Source organism: Rhinatrema bivittatum, chromosome 18, assembly GCF_901001135.1.
Source record: "Rhinatrema bivittatum chromosome 18, aRhiBiv1.1, whole genome shotgun sequence".
NCBI lineage: Eukaryota > Metazoa > Chordata > Amphibia > Gymnophiona > Rhinatrematidae > Rhinatrema > Rhinatrema bivittatum.
Genome location: NC_042632.1, coordinates 27,765,426 through 27,781,791, shown reverse-complemented (window position 1 = coordinate 27,781,791; position 16,366 = coordinate 27,765,426). Strand labels below are relative to the sequence as shown.

At 41.3% G+C, this 16,366-nt stretch overlaps 1 protein-coding gene across 11 annotated transcripts in view; it reads right to left on the bottom strand.

Moving 5' to 3' along the window:
- The window catches only part of ATP10B (ATPase phospholipid transporting 10B (putative)), a 458,548-nt gene that overhangs the window by 32,948 nt on the left and 409,234 nt on the right, over positions 1-16,366 (bottom strand). For all 11 annotated transcript variants that reach the window (XR_003853353.1, XM_029583376.1, XM_029583380.1 and 8 more), the window contains 4 exons: positions 14,206-14,406; positions 9,416-9,496; positions 8,928-9,032; positions 6,632-6,819 (listed from right to left, as the gene is read on the bottom strand). Coding sequence is in view for 10 of the 11 variants with exons in the window: in XM_029583376.1 (XP_029439236.1) it covers positions 6,632-6,819; positions 8,928-9,032; positions 9,416-9,496; positions 14,206-14,406 (575 nt within the window). In the remaining variant the exon portion in view is untranslated. The remainder of the gene's footprint in view (positions 1-6,631; positions 6,820-8,927; positions 9,033-9,415; positions 9,497-14,205; positions 14,407-16,366) is intronic.

The window sequence follows — 16,366 nt, the reverse complement described above, 5'->3', positions numbered from 1 at the left end:
TGTTGGAAGTTTTAAAATTTGAAGAACGAAATATGCCTGTAGTAAGTAAATTGAATTTTCTACCTGTAATGATAAATTCTAGAAATAATCAAATTTAGTCAGAGGCCTTAGAAAACCTAACGCAGTTTCTTGAAAATTCAACTGAAGAAGTTCTCGAACGTGGTACCTTATTAGTAACTTACTTTAATGAGGCTGATTTAAGCCAGATTATGCAGAGATATTTAAAAAATATCTCAGTTAGTTTCCTGTCACAGCAAGTCAGGATTTACCCTTACTTTACTCGAGTTACTCAGGAGAGACGGAGAGAATTCTTAAAGTTAAAAACACAAGTAACATCTTTGGGTTATGTTTTCCAATTGAGATATCCATGCAAGTGCATGGTTAGATCAAAGGATGAATCTTTCATCTTTTTCATTCCTGAGCAATTAAAATCCTTTATTAAAAGCTGAAAGACGCTCCGGCATAGAAAAAAAGGAAAAAAAAAAAAAAACCCCACAAAAAGGGACAAAAACAAAAAAAAAAAAAAAAAACGAAGAAAAAGTAAAATACCAACCACGGATAACAGAGACGAAACCATAAAATCAAAAAGCAGAGAAGAAAATACCACCATAGACGAGCTTACTTCCGAGCCATGGCGCCGTGTGTTTGGCGAGCGAAGGACCTGGTGGGACCCGCGCACCTCTAATAATGGACCCTTCCAGACTTTAAAGTGTCCGCATTACAACCAAGGCACTTACAAGGTAATGAATGATCTGTTGGGACTTTGAATGTTTGCTCTCCGTTGTGGAGGCCGGGTGGCCTGGATCAGGCCCGATGACCGCGTGATAAGAGCGACCAGCGTGTCTACCGGCTATGAGATTCGCGGGGACTTTGGAGATTTATGACAATACTGCCGCACTTCGTTTTTGTTATAGCCGGTTCCGGCGGTTTTGGGGTTTCGGCTCAGGGAGCACCCTGGCAGGGCGCTGCTACCGGTGATTTATGCCACGGATCCCATTTTTTTTTTTTGTGGTTGGAGCGGCGGGGACATTTGACATTGGACACGGTTAGCTTTCCTTGCAGCTGCTTCTTGTTGAGTTTTCCATGCGTGCAAGATATGGACGAATTCCTGAGACTTGGGCTTACGTACACCCATGGTTTCTCCTCTAGAAGGCCCAAACGAATGGTTCGCTGAAGGCGCACGAGGTGCGACGCCATTTTGGATAAACTCTGATGTCTGCGGTTAAGATGTCGCTTATCTGCACACTGGACACTACGGACCGCTACAAGTTTCATCTTTACCCCTTCCTTTTGCTTTACAGTTTATGTTAAGGTGTTGGTGAGATGCTTGGGACGAAAAAAAAAAAAACCCTTGGGAACCCATACCGCAAGTGGGAAGAGGGAGAAGGTAGAAATGGCGGAAGGGTAATACGCAGTGCCTCGCCCGAATTTTCTAAAAAACAAAAAAAAACAAAAAAAACATAAGTGGACGGGCCAGGCAACTAGTCTACCCCACTCTACCCTTGTGGATGATTGGGAGTGCATATGAGACACGGTTCTTGGGGGAGGGTGACTGTGGGCAGTTTTTCCTTAGTCGTCATGTATATAGTTCATCATTGTAGTGCAAGTTCTTGTTTACACCTGTGGAGTGGATGTACCCGGACACATCCAAAAGATCTCCAAACCTCCGCTGAGGGTATGGGAGGTTTTGTTTCTCTATTGGGGGTTAATGGGATGGGGGGGGGACGGGGAGGGGGTGGTGGGGAGGGAGGGGGGAGATTAGAGCGTGGGAAAAATATCAGGGGAAGGGGGCAGTCCTACCACTCTGGATGTTCATATGGTGGATTACAGTTTCTGGAATGGAGAGGAAATGGGGTGCACATGGGACCATAACATCTGTTCTTTCAATGAGGGATTACATTCTGGGTGTGAGGTTCGCTGGGGGGAGGCAAGGCTGGGTGCCCCCCCCAAATATGTTTTTAAGGAGCAGCTACGGGGAGCGTTCTGGTTTGGACACTAAAATGCTTAAGCTAATATCATGGAATATAAATGGGCTTGGTACCCCAGTTAAACGGAACAAGGTGCTCGCTCATCTGAAGCGGTTACACGCTGACATAGCGTGTATTCAAGAGACGCACCTTACAGGGCTAGAAAGCCAAAAGCTGCAGAGAGATTGGGTGGGGCAATGTCTTTTTGCAGAAGCGGTGCATAGAAAAGGGGGGGTTGCTATTTTACTACATAAAAATGCCAAGTTTCAAGTTACTAACACCCTTAGTGATGCAGAAGGCCGTTATGTTATTGTAATAGGAGTTTGGAATAATAAGCCTGTTACCATCTGTAATCTCTATGCCCCAAATGTCTACCGCCATGCATTCTTTGTAGAAATTTGCAATTTACTGCAGACCCATGGACAAGGTACATTGTATGTGGCCGGGGATTTCAACTGTGTACATGAGGCTACTCTGGATAGAAACAATCCCCTACCCAGGTCGCAAGGAGAGCAAAAACAAGGTGTGGCGTATTTGTGTCGGAAATTGTTTTTAACTGATGTCTGGAGGACATTGCATCCCAGTGAAAGGGACTATACACACATCTCGAGGTCCCATCAGACTATGTCCCGCATTGATTATATTTTAGTCTCCCAACAGGATTTTTTCTCTATCTCCCAGGCACATATAGAAAGCTTGGTCATTTCTGATCATACTCCAATCTCGATTGATATCAAAACCCCGGGTTCCGACCTTCAGGGGCGAATATGGCGATTCCCCACTTTTTTAAAAGATGAGGCTCACTTTCAGACTTTTCTATAGGAAAAGTGGAAACACTTTGCCCAAGACAATCACCAGCATGCCGATACTCCCCTTCTTTTTTGGGAAACGGCTAAAGTTGTCCTCCGAGGGGAAATAATCTCCTACGTTCATGCTAGAAGTAAAAGAATAAATCAGTCCATCTAAGATCTAGAGACAAAATTGAAGCGAGCGAAACGAGTTTTCGCGGCGTGCAACACCAGTAAGGCCCGGGTGGAGTTTTATAGTATTATGGGCCGCCTGAATACACTCCTGGACACTAGGGCTCGACTTTATTTATGGAGGGGACAAAAATCATTTTTTAAATTTGGAAATAAACCAGGCCGCCTGCTAGCTAGACTAGTGAGAAACCAAAAGCCCCGATCGTTCATCACGTGTTTGCAGACGCAGTCGGGACGGGAGACGGTAGACGAAAAGGAAATCTGTGCTTCCTTCCAGAAATATTATCAAAATTTGTATAGCCTGGAGGCCGGGGAAGGGAGTGAACAGGCAGAGGATTTTTTCCGGAACCTGCGTCTACCTACCTTGTCCGCGGCCCAGCGAGAATTTTTAAATAGGCCGCTCCTGACTTATGAAGTTTCACAAGTAATTTCAGCGGCCCACACAGGGAAATCTCCAGGGCCTGATGGGTTCTCCTACGAGTTTTACAAAATCTTGTCCCCGTATATTAGTGAGCCCTTAACCAATTACTTTACTACGGGGCTTAAACAAGGGGGGTTTCCCGCCTCCTTTAATGAAGCCCACATAACACTTATACCAAAACCGGGTAAAGACCTGACTTTGCCATCCTCCTATCGGCCAATTACCTTGTTAAATTGTGATTTCAAAGTCCTAGCGAAAACCTTAGCGGAAAGATTGAAGATTTTTCTCCCTTTTTTAATTTCCTCACACCAAACGGGGTTTGTGAGAGGACGGAAACCGACTGCGACTATCACTAAACTGCTCACGGCGATGTCCATCTGTCGAATGCAGACTACTCCGGCACTAGTGGTGGGGCTGGACTCTGAGAAAGCCTTTGACCGCGTTTCTTGGACGTACCTTTTTATGGTTTTACAGAAGTTTGGGGTTGGGGGAGATTTCCTATCTTATGTAACACTACTTTACGATGCTCCCTCCTCCAAGGTTTTAGCTAACCATTGCAAATCAGGGGACATCTCTATACAGAGGGGAGTACGACAGGGGTGCCCCTTATCCCCACTTCTATACATTATAGCTTTAGACCCTTTGTTGTGGAAGATTGCGGAGAGTGGTGGGGTGCGGGGATTTGGAGGGCCAGCACATATCTTCAAAATAGCTGCTTTCGCTGATGATATGTTAGTTTACATGACCCAACCACAGCATTCTCTTCCATATGTCCTGGATATATTAGATCATTACAGTTTGTTCTCTGGATTAAAGATAAATTATGATAAGTCAGAGGCCCTTGATGTTACGGGTACGCTAAAGGACACTTGGCGGGGGGGCTTCCCCTTTCGGTGGACGGCGGACTCATTAAAATTTTTGGGTATTCATATCCCCTGTAATTTGAGCAATTTTTATACTGCGAATATTCGGCCCTTACTCGCAAAAACTCTAGACACGTTAAAACGGTGGACATCACTCCCATTGACTCTTATGGGGCGTATTCATCTATTTAAAATGATACTTGTCCCTAAATGGTTATATCTTATTCAGTTAGCCCCGCTTTGGATACTGAGGGCAGACCTTTTTCGATTACATCGGGGTCTGCGTTCGTTTCTTTGGAGGGAAAGGAAAGCCAGAATATCATTAGACGTGCTCATGAGACCGAGAGAACAAGGAGGTCTGGGATGCCCCAACTTGGAACTCTATAATTTGGCTTGTGGAGTGCGCCATGTTCGGGATTGGCTGTCAGGACTCTCTACTTTGACCCCCCATACCCATCTATTAGAATGGTACGGAGTCCGAACCTTAAATCCTTTAATACAATTACCCATTCAGATGGTTCCTCACTATTTGAAATCACAACTCCTACTTCGACTCTGTCGGAGGGCGTGGCATCTTTTATGTAAAATTGGGGGCTTGGCAAGCTTACAACTTAAGTTTTTAACCATCACGGGACATGAGCTTTTTCCGCCGGGGACGGGGGGGGGGGGGGTGTCTTCCAACGTTGGAAACATTTGGGACTTAATCATATATTTGATCTGTATGATGACAGATCGGGCACTCTTCTTTCCTTTGTAGAGCTCCAGAGGCGATTTTTGGTGCCCAGTAGGGATTACTTTGCTTATCTTCAAATCAATCACTTCCTCCGTACGGCAGAGCACGGGTTGGTAGACACGGCAGCGGTACAAAAGCTGGGGGAGCTCGTGCGGATAGGCAGAAACAACAAAAATAAGGTCTCCCTGCTTTATAAGGAATTGCTGGCATTTTCCGCTACTGATATACTTGCGCTGCCCTATGCAAAATGGACAGAGTGGGCCTTGTTCTCGTTGACGTATACTGAGTTTGAAAATTGTTTTCATGATATCCCTCTACTGTCTGAAAATGTCTATTTACAAGAACTGCAGTACAGATTTCTCTGGCTTAGTTATATCACCCCTAATAGGGCCTATCAAATGAAAATAGCAACCTCTGCCCAATGTGGTAGATGTGGAGCTCCCGACAGTACTTTTTTTCATTGCTTTTGGGACTGCCCGAAAATTTCCCTTTTCTGGAAACAGGTGGGTAAAGCGTGCTCCTTTTTTATGAGATGGAAACTCCCACCGGATCCCAACTTATGGTTGTTTGGGTTGGGATCTTGTTTATCAGAATCTTTATCTGATCCTGAGCGCCTTTTGATTGGGAGAGCCGGCCTATTGGGGAAACAAGTAATATTAACTACTTGGCTTGAGGTCTTTGCCCCAAGTTATGACAGCTGGTTCCAAAAAATGGTTCGCCTATGCTCTACAGAGCATGCCCTACTTACAGAGGCAATGCCAAAGAGGTCTGTACATATTAAACAGGTTTGGACTGGCTTTACCAGATTTTTAACTCCACGACCTGGACAGTCCTGGGATCCGTGGGCTGATGACCTGACGACTTAAATCGAAGGTGCCACCGAGTTGGGGGGAATCAAAAAGGGAAAGAACACTGAAGACGCCGAAATACGGCTCACCACGCATGGACATGAGCGCCTACCTAGCCTCTTTATCTTGGACTTTTTCCTAACTATATTATCCACCACCACTTGCATTCAGGGAGGGGGGGGAGGACGGAACGAGCGATGGAAAGTCATACATTCATTATTGGTTCCTAAGGGGCCTTTACTCTGTTGTTTACAGTTGTTGTTTGTATTTGTTTGTATAAAAATGAAAAACTGAATAAAGATAGTTTCAAAAAAAAAAAAAAAATCCTTTATTAATGCTAGGAATATAACTATACCCTCTGTAATTAACATCTAATCCCGAAGGTACATAGTTAAGTAAAGCTTGGACGCGCAGCTAACTAAACTATATTTTTTTTGTATATGAACTCCCATTTTGTTTTCCTTTGTCTCACCTTATTTCCACATTACCTTTATAGTGGGGGCACATAGATTAATACAATTGTATGGAATAATGAAACTTTAAGTTGATTTATGATATTATTATATTTCTCTTCTTTTTTTTTTTTTCTTTCTGTAATTGTTAAAAGAGATATACTATGTGAATCTCAGCTTTTTCTGGAAGTAAGAATGTTTACTTAAATGTAGTTGAAAATGAATAAAAAAAAAAAAAAAAAGAAATGCAAGACTACAAATCCATGCAAGCAATAGAGTAAAACCAGGACTGTCCTGAAATCTGGAGCCAGCTGGCAACCCTATTGATAGGCAATTTTAAACCCAAAGCCATCAGAAATGCACAAACCTTGGTAAGAGAGCAAGGACTGGGGTAATTAGGCACAGGAAGTAAAAGGCGGGATCTGACATCTGAATCTCCATTATCCAGTAGGGGTTTGTAGGACTGTTGCACGTGATGCAGATCGCATTGTAGACAAGCGTAAGTATAAAATAAAACAAAATGCTCCCGATCATTACCACCGCGTGCAGTTTCGTCTGTCAGCAAAAACAGAAACAGAAAATATTATTGTACATAGGCCCTGGGTTTTGTGACACTGAACTTTAAATAGACACAACACAAGGTTATCCCATTCAACCCGCTCGCTAATAATTGTAAACAAAGAGAAAACATTCTTTGCTTTGTTTAATTTACTGAAGGGAAAATGACACAAACTAAACAGACGTCCAGTGCTCTATAAGCAAAGCATTGCTAGGTTATTACAAGCCTGCCTTTGTTACCCTATAATCATGGCTACTCTTTTACAGATTATAGTAATGCCAACCAGTGTTGAATTCACTTTACTTTTCCCCCAGTCACTTTGCATGTCACTCTGCTGATGTGTTAGCAATATGTCTACCCTTCCAGATTTCAAAACATTTTAGGAAATAAATGCGTATGCTACTGGATGCCTCTGCTCTTTGGTCCTCATTTTCACAATGTGAGAATTTTGACAACTCTACTTATAAATAAGTAGTAGCAATAAGCATTTACTACCTGAGATCTAGTTATCTAATCCCTCTTCCTGCACTGTTGTCACCACCAGTCATCCTTAATTGTAGTTCTTGAATGATTTACTATTATTTAAAAAAATATCTTTTGTGCGAACTCAATTTCAAACGTGTTGCTTGTGAAAAGTTTTCTTTTAGTTTTGAATATTGAGTGCCTAATTCTAATGGCAATAATGAAGATCAGTGATTGGAACTACTCAGATAATCTGCAGTGGATATTAAAGTACCATGTAACCAGCAGCAAATGTAATGAATTTCATATGCTCGTGTGCTCCGTAAGTCTTTCTTCCTTGCCTATCAAAAGATCATAAGGTACGTGCAGCATTTAGATCAGTGGAGGCAAAATGGTTTTTATTGTATCTAGATTGGTATTTTTGTATGTAAATCACCTTGTATATTCAGAGAGCGAGAGAGAGGCGATCTACGAAGGTGAATATGAAATAAAAATAAAATAGTTTAGGATCCCAAGGAAGTGCCTCTCTGACAACATGAGAAAGCTGTTACTGATCTCAAGTGCTTATTATCCGGTAGCAGAAAATTGTGAATACGTACAAATCATCCATCTTCATATACTTTAAAAAAAAGAAAAACTGCATTGGACATTTTTTTTCCATTTCACTTAACTATGATACTCTTCAAACTGTGCCAATACATGACAGGAGTCAAGACTGCAAACCATAACCACAAGTGTGTTCACATGTATTAAATCTGAGACTGTGATAACCAACATATCACCAGGAAGAACTGTGCAAGCTGCCCTCTCTCCAACACAACAGAGGGGGGCAGTTTTAAGACGTAGAAGAGGGTGGTCATACATCTTCTAATACCTTATCATAGTTCCTCCTGTTTAAGACTAGTGAGCAAACTCATCCAGTGAGGTTCATTTTTCAGCAACTCTGTGAATGAATTTTCAGTTTGCCTGTGACACCGCATATTAGCACAGGAGGAATGAGAGAAACCTTGAGCGGATTGGCATGTTGCAAAACCCTCAAACATTTTCAAAATTTGTAAGATTTTCTAAAATGGGAAATGTCCAAGTTCAAATTTTCTACGTTGAGAGGAAGTTATGCAATTCCACTTGTCACATAATCAGGGCACAAAAGGTTTTGAGTTATGGTTGCTGTAGGGTGCCCATAACACTAAATTTCCTGATTTGTGTGTGTGTTTCTGAACCATAAAATGTACTTCTAATGAAGTTTTTATGACTGAATGCACACCACCAGCCTTTATCATAAACTGCTTATACTGGATGACTTTGTACGACTTCTTGCTCTGGTAGTTTTATCGTCCTCAAATCAATGGGAAATGCATCTACCATAAAAATGAGATATCAAATTGCTTTGAAAAGGAGAAATTACTCAAAAGATACATCTATGGTGAAAGCCACAGCATACCAGAAAGTGCTACTACCATTTTTTTGGAATATACTGAGGTTTATTCATATGTGAAATAAGAACTTATTTTAAATGCATGTATCTCGCCTTGCACTGATTGGCTTTGCATGCTAGAATCGGCTAGCAGCCAATCGAATTAACTGAGTTTGCCTTTTCCCAGCATGAAAACCCCACAACATGAATGGAAGGAAATGGACATACCCAGGTCTTCATTTCTATGGCTAGGTGAAAAAGGACTGTTAAGATGGCAATGGTGTTTATGGGTGTTCCAAATGAGAGGAGACCGACATTGGATCCATGGTATGTCTAGACAAAAATGAAGAAAGAGTAAATTAAACTGAATGCCTGACAATACAATTTGTTCAGAAAACATTTTTTCTTCATCTGGCTTCTGATCTCCACTCCTATAGATGCTATGTCACTTGACTTCCTTCAGTTACACAATAGATTGTAATCACTGGGTGTACATAGCAACTCCCTCAATAATCTGATGGCACTTCAAAACCATCCTGGGGCCAATATGCCAAAGTATGCTGATATAAAGGCAGAACTCCTCCGTCTTCCAGAAACATAAGGTTCCTAAGTTTTATCTACCACAGGCACCAAAGTTTCCATGCCACAATGCTACATGAGGCAGCGTTGGGCTATCAGACTACGTTAATTTTATTTATTAGATATCAGAAACTTACAAAATAAGGAATGAAAAAGCAGATAAGACTCTGGTAGAAGGCATCCAGCAAGGTAATCCAAAATGTAGACGGATTGTAAGCCTGCAAGTGTACAGAATAACAACAACAACAACTATTATTCATTTACTCTATACAGAACATGTCCTCTGCTATAGTAAACCTAAGCTGCATATTTCAAACGTAGCAACAAAATAGTTCCCCTAATGGTTTCAAGGTAGGTAGACCATTTTAAATATTGTTCTTATCTTTTTTCTGCTTCTGTTAAAAATCAGTTCAGACAGAGCATCTTGGAAATGAATTCCATCAATATATTAAACCCTTATCACTAAATGTGTCCTTGTATACAGACTGACTAACAAAAAGGAACCTTTTTGGTGAAGAGATTGTGGGGAGACGAGTAGAGTCCTACATTAATGACGAGGGGGGATATGATAGAGGTGTTTAAAATCATGAGAGGTCTAGAACGGGTAGATGTGAATCGGTTATTTACTCTTTCGGATAATAGAAAGACTAGGGGGCACTCCATGAAGTTAGCATGTGGTACATTTAAAACTAATTGGAGAAAGTTCTTTTTCACTCAACGCACAATTAAACTCTGGAATTCGTTGCCAGAGGATGTGGTTAGTGCAGTTAATAAAGCTGTGTTTAAAAAAGGATTGGATAGGTTCTTGGAGGAGAAGTCCATTACCTGCTATAAATTAAGTTGACTTAGAAAATAGCCACTGCTATTACTAGCAACAATAACATGGAATAGACAGTTTTTGGGTACTTGCCAGGTTCTTATGGCTTGGATTGGCCACTGTTGGAAACAGGATGCTGGGCTTGATGGACCCTTGGTCTGACCCAGCATGGCATGTTCTTATGTTCTTCTTACGACTCAATGAAGAGAACTAGGTTTAAATATTGTATTTGATCAAGTGAGCGCAGGGCTCCTGATGAAGCTGGGATGCGAAACAACGGCCGCTGTTGAGCCGTGATCACTGTCAAGATGATATTTGGACACATGTAGTTTTAAATGCAAAAAGAAAACTGACTAAAAAATATTTTTTTCATAAATTTTTCACAAATGATGGAGCTGTCCAGGCGGCCCATCAGGCTTGCTGATGCAATATCAAAAGAGATATAAAGAAGTCCTTGTTGCAAGACAGGATTATTAACGATTTTAGTGCTTTGAGGATTTCCTTTTTGTTAGTCGTTATTGTGGATGGAGGTTCCTGGCTCTCTTTTGTTTGTTTGTTCCTTGTATACAAAGCAATCTTTAGGCTGGAGTGGGACCTGGTGCAGTAATAAAATGCTGGGCGGTTCATAGAGCCTACACTCACTGACATCCTGTTGCTGATATACTTTCCTGGGATGTGGGCTCACCTCAAAACTTCCTCTGCCTTGCGAGAGCACCAATGAGGGAGAAGGTGAGATCTAAATGTCTGACCCACCTCCTTCCTCCTGTTATTGGGCCATTCTACAAGGCTATGCAATGTGCCTGCTTGGGGTTGGTGGGTGGAATCCTCCAATCATAGGGCCTGGTTAGATTGCACCCTTTGCACCTGCCTAAGGATACCCTGGCTGTATGGATGCAGTTCCCAAGTAACCCATATATTATTTCCTACGTGTTATGCTCCGAATACAAACGGCTTTATATAATCTAATCCTAGCTCAAAAAGAGGCAACATAATATACCCACCATAAAAATGAGAAAATACTATGTATCAATGTAATTCCAAGTGAAAACCTCCTAAAAACATATGCACTTCATTCTAATTTTTCTGTAATTCTTTTTCATTTTGCTCTTTTATTGGGCTCTCATATTTGCCGTTAATTACACTTAAGATACAACTTCATACTCTTTGTTGCCGCTGTTATATAATCATAGCCCGAGTAGATTTCCTGTGCGAATGTGTTTTTAACCAATTTGCCACTCCTTTAGGCTAATTACTGCAGCAGAATCTCAATGTCCTATCTCAAATTCTAATTTGTGTCATAGTTGTAAAGCTCAGAAATAGAAACGTGTCTTAAAAAGCTGATATCGCAGTATGAAATGAAAATTTTGATTTTGAACTTTACAACTACGACACGATGAATTAGAATTTGAAGTAGGACATGGGGAATCTGCTACAACAAAGAATGGGATAAATTGCATTTCAAGTGTCGTTAACCACAAATACGAGGGCCCAGTAAAAGAGCAAAAAGAAAATGAACTAAAAGAAAATTAGGATTAAGTGCCTGCTTTGTAGGGGTTTGTAACTCTTTATTGCACCGATCCACGGTATTTTCCATAATATAAGCCAATACATGTGCAGATGGCTTCCTTTGCCTATTATGTTCTAATGAACTCACTATAACACCATATACATAAGCTGAAAAATAATGTATTTTAATCGTGTGGACACCTCATAAATTTACGTGGGCTTATCACTTGAATACCTCATGTTAAGGTTGTGCAGCATTTTGAAGGCTGCTATGCACGTCTATTAACTTTACTTAGACTGTGCCCTTAATATATAATCATTGATGGCCACACTGTCTTTGTCGTTTTGTTTGTGAATTTTAACTCGTATTTGTTTTGCAGAAGAAACCGGACACTTATCTGAGCATTGCTTGAACGGTATTTGACAACACCGACCCAACCCGACACGATACGTGTTTCGTGGGCTTCATCAGGGGTGGAAAACATATGCGGTGTCTATAATACAAAAACCAAGAAATTATACTTATCTTTCTGATAAACTTGAAAAACAGTCCAAGACTTTATGCAAGGTGACATACGTTCTCTGACACTGTCTTTCTGCATGCACTGCTACTCGGTTTCAGCTTTAAACTAGCAGCAACAGAGACAGAACGTATGTCAGCTTGCATAAAGTCTTGGACTGTTTTTCAAGTTTATCAGAAAGATAAGTATAATTTCTTGTTTTTTGTATTATAGACACCGCATATGTTTTCCACCCCTGATGAAGCCCACGAAACAGGTATCGTGTCGTGTTGGGTCGGTGTTGCCAAATACCGTTCAAGCAATGCTCAGATAAGTGTCCGGTTTCTTCTGCAAAACAAATACGAGTTAAAATTCAAAAACAAAACGACAAAGACAGTGTGGCCATCAATGATTATATATTAAGGGCACAGTCTAAGTAAAGTTAATAGACGTGCATAGCAGCCTTCAAAACGCTGCACAACCTTAACGTGAGGTATTCAAGTGATAAGCCCCCGTAAATTTATGAGGTGTCCACACAATTAAAATACATTATTTTTCAGCTTATGTATATGGTGTTATAGTGAGTTCATTGTCTGAATATACATCATATCGAATCAGTTTTTGTTTATATAAATATTACGTTCTAATGACAGAAACGTAACTAGGATGAACTTGAAGTGACTGGATTGCCCTGGCTGAAAATCATTCCCCTCGGCGCGTCTGCAGACTTTTATAATGCACAAACCATTTAGCTACAGTGAACAAAGGTGTTCTGGGGTGTGCTTGGGTCAGAGAGGAGGCAAAGTAAACAACCCTGGCACTTTTATTTGCAAAGGTTTGCCTCTGCTATTTTACTCCTCCTCAGTCACCCACACAAAGAGCAGGTGCCAATGTATGGGGCCCTCCTGCCTTGCGTGCAGTTTGGAGAGGGAAGCTACCTGGGAATACTCCCTTTGAGAACTGGCTACGATCTAAGCACTCTTAAAAGGGGGCACCATCGGCCATTCAAACTTGCTCGTATAATTTCCTTACAGGACACCTGCAAAAGCAAATAAACAACCCCCTGCTGTAATCCTTACTCATTACAGTGCTTAAATGTACTGCAGTTTCCTATTTTTTTTTCTTTACGATAGCTTTTGATTCTGTTTCAATATCTTTTGCAGGCTGGAGAATTCAAGGATTAATAGGTGAGAACTCTCAGCTTACTCTGCTCCCCAGGTGGTGGTAGCTTCCATTCCCACCCCAAAACAACTTTCAAACTCAACTTTTCTGGATGGAAGCATTCAGGAATATTTTCTAGAAGGGGCCATTAGTATGGCAGGATGGTTCAGTCCCAGAGGCACAGATGCAAAATCCTTTCATCTATTTTGTAATCACATCCCTGGTAAAAAAAATCTCAGCAGGAAATCCACGAGGAGCTGCCATGTTCTCGGCTCTCTGAGTTATCTGCTTGTCAGGCCCCCTTTCTGCTTGTCAAATTCAAATTAATACGTAAAGCGGGGAACAGAGACAAGCTACCAACTGTACAGGGGAGCTGGAGAGGCGGAGAAGAACAATGGTGGTTTCCCTGGGGCCTTCCTGCCAGGATTTTCATTAGGGCACAGGTCCCAATAAGACTCGACAAGATGTGATCCTGCCTTGAGGCCCTGAGGCATCTACCATATCAGCTGCCACATGCAAACAATGTCTCTGACTTTGCACACCTACCCCCCTGCCTCATTTGTTCTTCCTGGCTTCTCCACACTTTTTAAAAAATGTTCAGCTACTGATTTTAACAAATGCCTGTGTCAATAAATCCATTGCATGAATTCAACTACCACTTTACCTAATTGCTATATTCGGTTTTGGTTTATGAATGCACAGCTTGAATAGAAGACCAAGCAGTCGCAGGTTAAACAGCTATAGTGAAGGCTCCAAAAGCACCCCGGTGTCTTTTTAACAGAGTTTACTGCATATCTGGAGTACGCTCCAAGGGAGCCGAGCGAGCTGCGAGCACACGCGGTGTGAAATAAAAGACGACGCAGGCGACTGCACGGCTCCCCGTGCAAATCCCGCCACAGCGAGCGATTGCGAAAGCACTCTGCCAGGGAGAAGGTGGACTCACCTCCGAGTTCTGCCCGATTTTGTAGAGCTCCGGCATACCCAAGAGCACGTCTTCCGAAATATCTTTATCAAGGATTCCAAAGAGCAGGGGTGGCAAGGAGGTGAAAAAGAGATTGAAGAAGGACAGTTGCCAGGAATCAATCATGGTAGTGCCAGAGAACATGCAGAAAAACTGGTACCAGAACAGCAAGTTGACATACGCCTGTGGGAGGGGGGAAAAAAAAATTCAAATACACAAGGTGGAATGGATGCTGTGGCTTTTCTGTAATACATTTCGAGGGTCTGGGGGTGCTGTTTGCCTGCAGATTTTCACCCATTTTTCAAAACACAAGTAACATGCACAAACTCTCCAGCTCATACGGTAGTTCCACCTGCTCCTCGCGTGGCATGCCTCGTGTGTCTGAGTTAACAATGGTAGTTTTTTTTTTTTTTTAAAGGGAAAGTGTACTCGTAATCCAGGCTCTGTCCCCCGCCACCCAGCATGCTTCGTTATGTGTTCACAATAGAATGCATAAAATTGAGTTATGCACAGACTTTTCTTGCATGCAAAACCCCCTCCAGCAAATCTTCAAAGGAGCAAAATATTCAGGAAATAAACTGAATAAAAAACCCCAAAATGAAAATCGTGTGGCTACACATCCCTACCATTTACGTGCAGAATACCTGCAAATGCATGGTAATGGCCCTGAAAATCTGGCCCTTCAGAACCAGAAAATCCAAGATACCTTGTATTAAGCTACGGCACAGGCATCACATCCTAACATTACACTCGTGCAATAATTCAACAGCATCCCAAGTTGTATACAATAAATCAGCTCTGTTAGTGCCCAGTTGGAGATTTATATTTCTAATACAAATTGTAAGCAGACAAACCACTGCATTAATTTATAATTATGACAATTCATTTTTAAACAATATGAACACTTTTTAAGTAAGCAGGCTTTCAAGCACAAACAAAATCTTAGGTGCTGTGCTGCCTGCACAGACTTGCAGAAATTGTGTTACTCACAGATTTATCCAGTTTAAATTATTTTCCAACATGGGGCTCATTTACATATACATTAAACTTTTAATAAAACTGCTAGATTGGACTGTACTGCTGCCTGCAAAGGGTTTCTAAAAACATTCTAACATGAAAACAACTTCTTTATTGATCTGGATTTCTAGTAATGCCCAAGGCGGCTAACCACATGACATCTGAGAACAAAACAAGAATAATCAACAAATAAACACAGCAATAAACCTAACTAAAATAAAATAAATTATAATACAATCTTCAAGATAAAATCATCAGTAAAACAGCTCATTAAAGCGTAAGATTCTAGTGGCATGCAAGTTTTATTTTTTGTTTTGTTTTTGCTTTGTTTTCATTGGTGGGGTATTTTGTTTCCTTTAAATTTAATTTTCTTAAAACATTTTTTAGTGTGTGTGATTTTCCAATATTTTCCAAAGTCTCTGGTGGGCCCGTGGTCCCTCCCCACTACCATGTGTGAGCGAATGAATGGGGTTATCTGGCACCTTTTTAAAAATGGCAGCCAGAGGGGTGGGAGCGCTTAATCCCTGCTGCTCCAGAAAGATTCCCCCAAGCTAATACGTAAGTTTGGGGGAGGGGGATTGGCAGGGCATATGCGGAGGACAGAGGACAAGATTTGGTCTATAAACCTTTTTTAAAGGGTCACGCATTATTGCTGTACTATGCTATACATTATTGTTGTGCTATGCTTTGCATTAATGCTGCATTGTGCTGTGCATCATTGTTGCAGTATGCTATGCATTATTGCTGCAATAATGCAGTGCATTATTGCTGCACTATGCAGTGTGCTATTGCTGCATTATGCTAAGTATTATTGCTACGTTATGCTGTGCATAATTTGTTGCACTATGCTACACATTATTGCTGCATTATGCTATGCATTACTGTTGTGCTTTGCTATGCTTTATTGCTGCACTATGCAATGTACTATTGCTGCACTATGCTAAGTGTTATTGCTGCACCTTGCTGTGTATCATTGTTTATTTATTCACTTTTATATTGCTGCACTATGCTGTGTATTATTGTTGCTCTATGCAAAGTCTTATTGCTCTGCTATGCTGTGCATTATTGTGCTTTGCTACATGTTTTTGCTGCATTATGCTATGCACTAATGCTGCATTTTTCTATA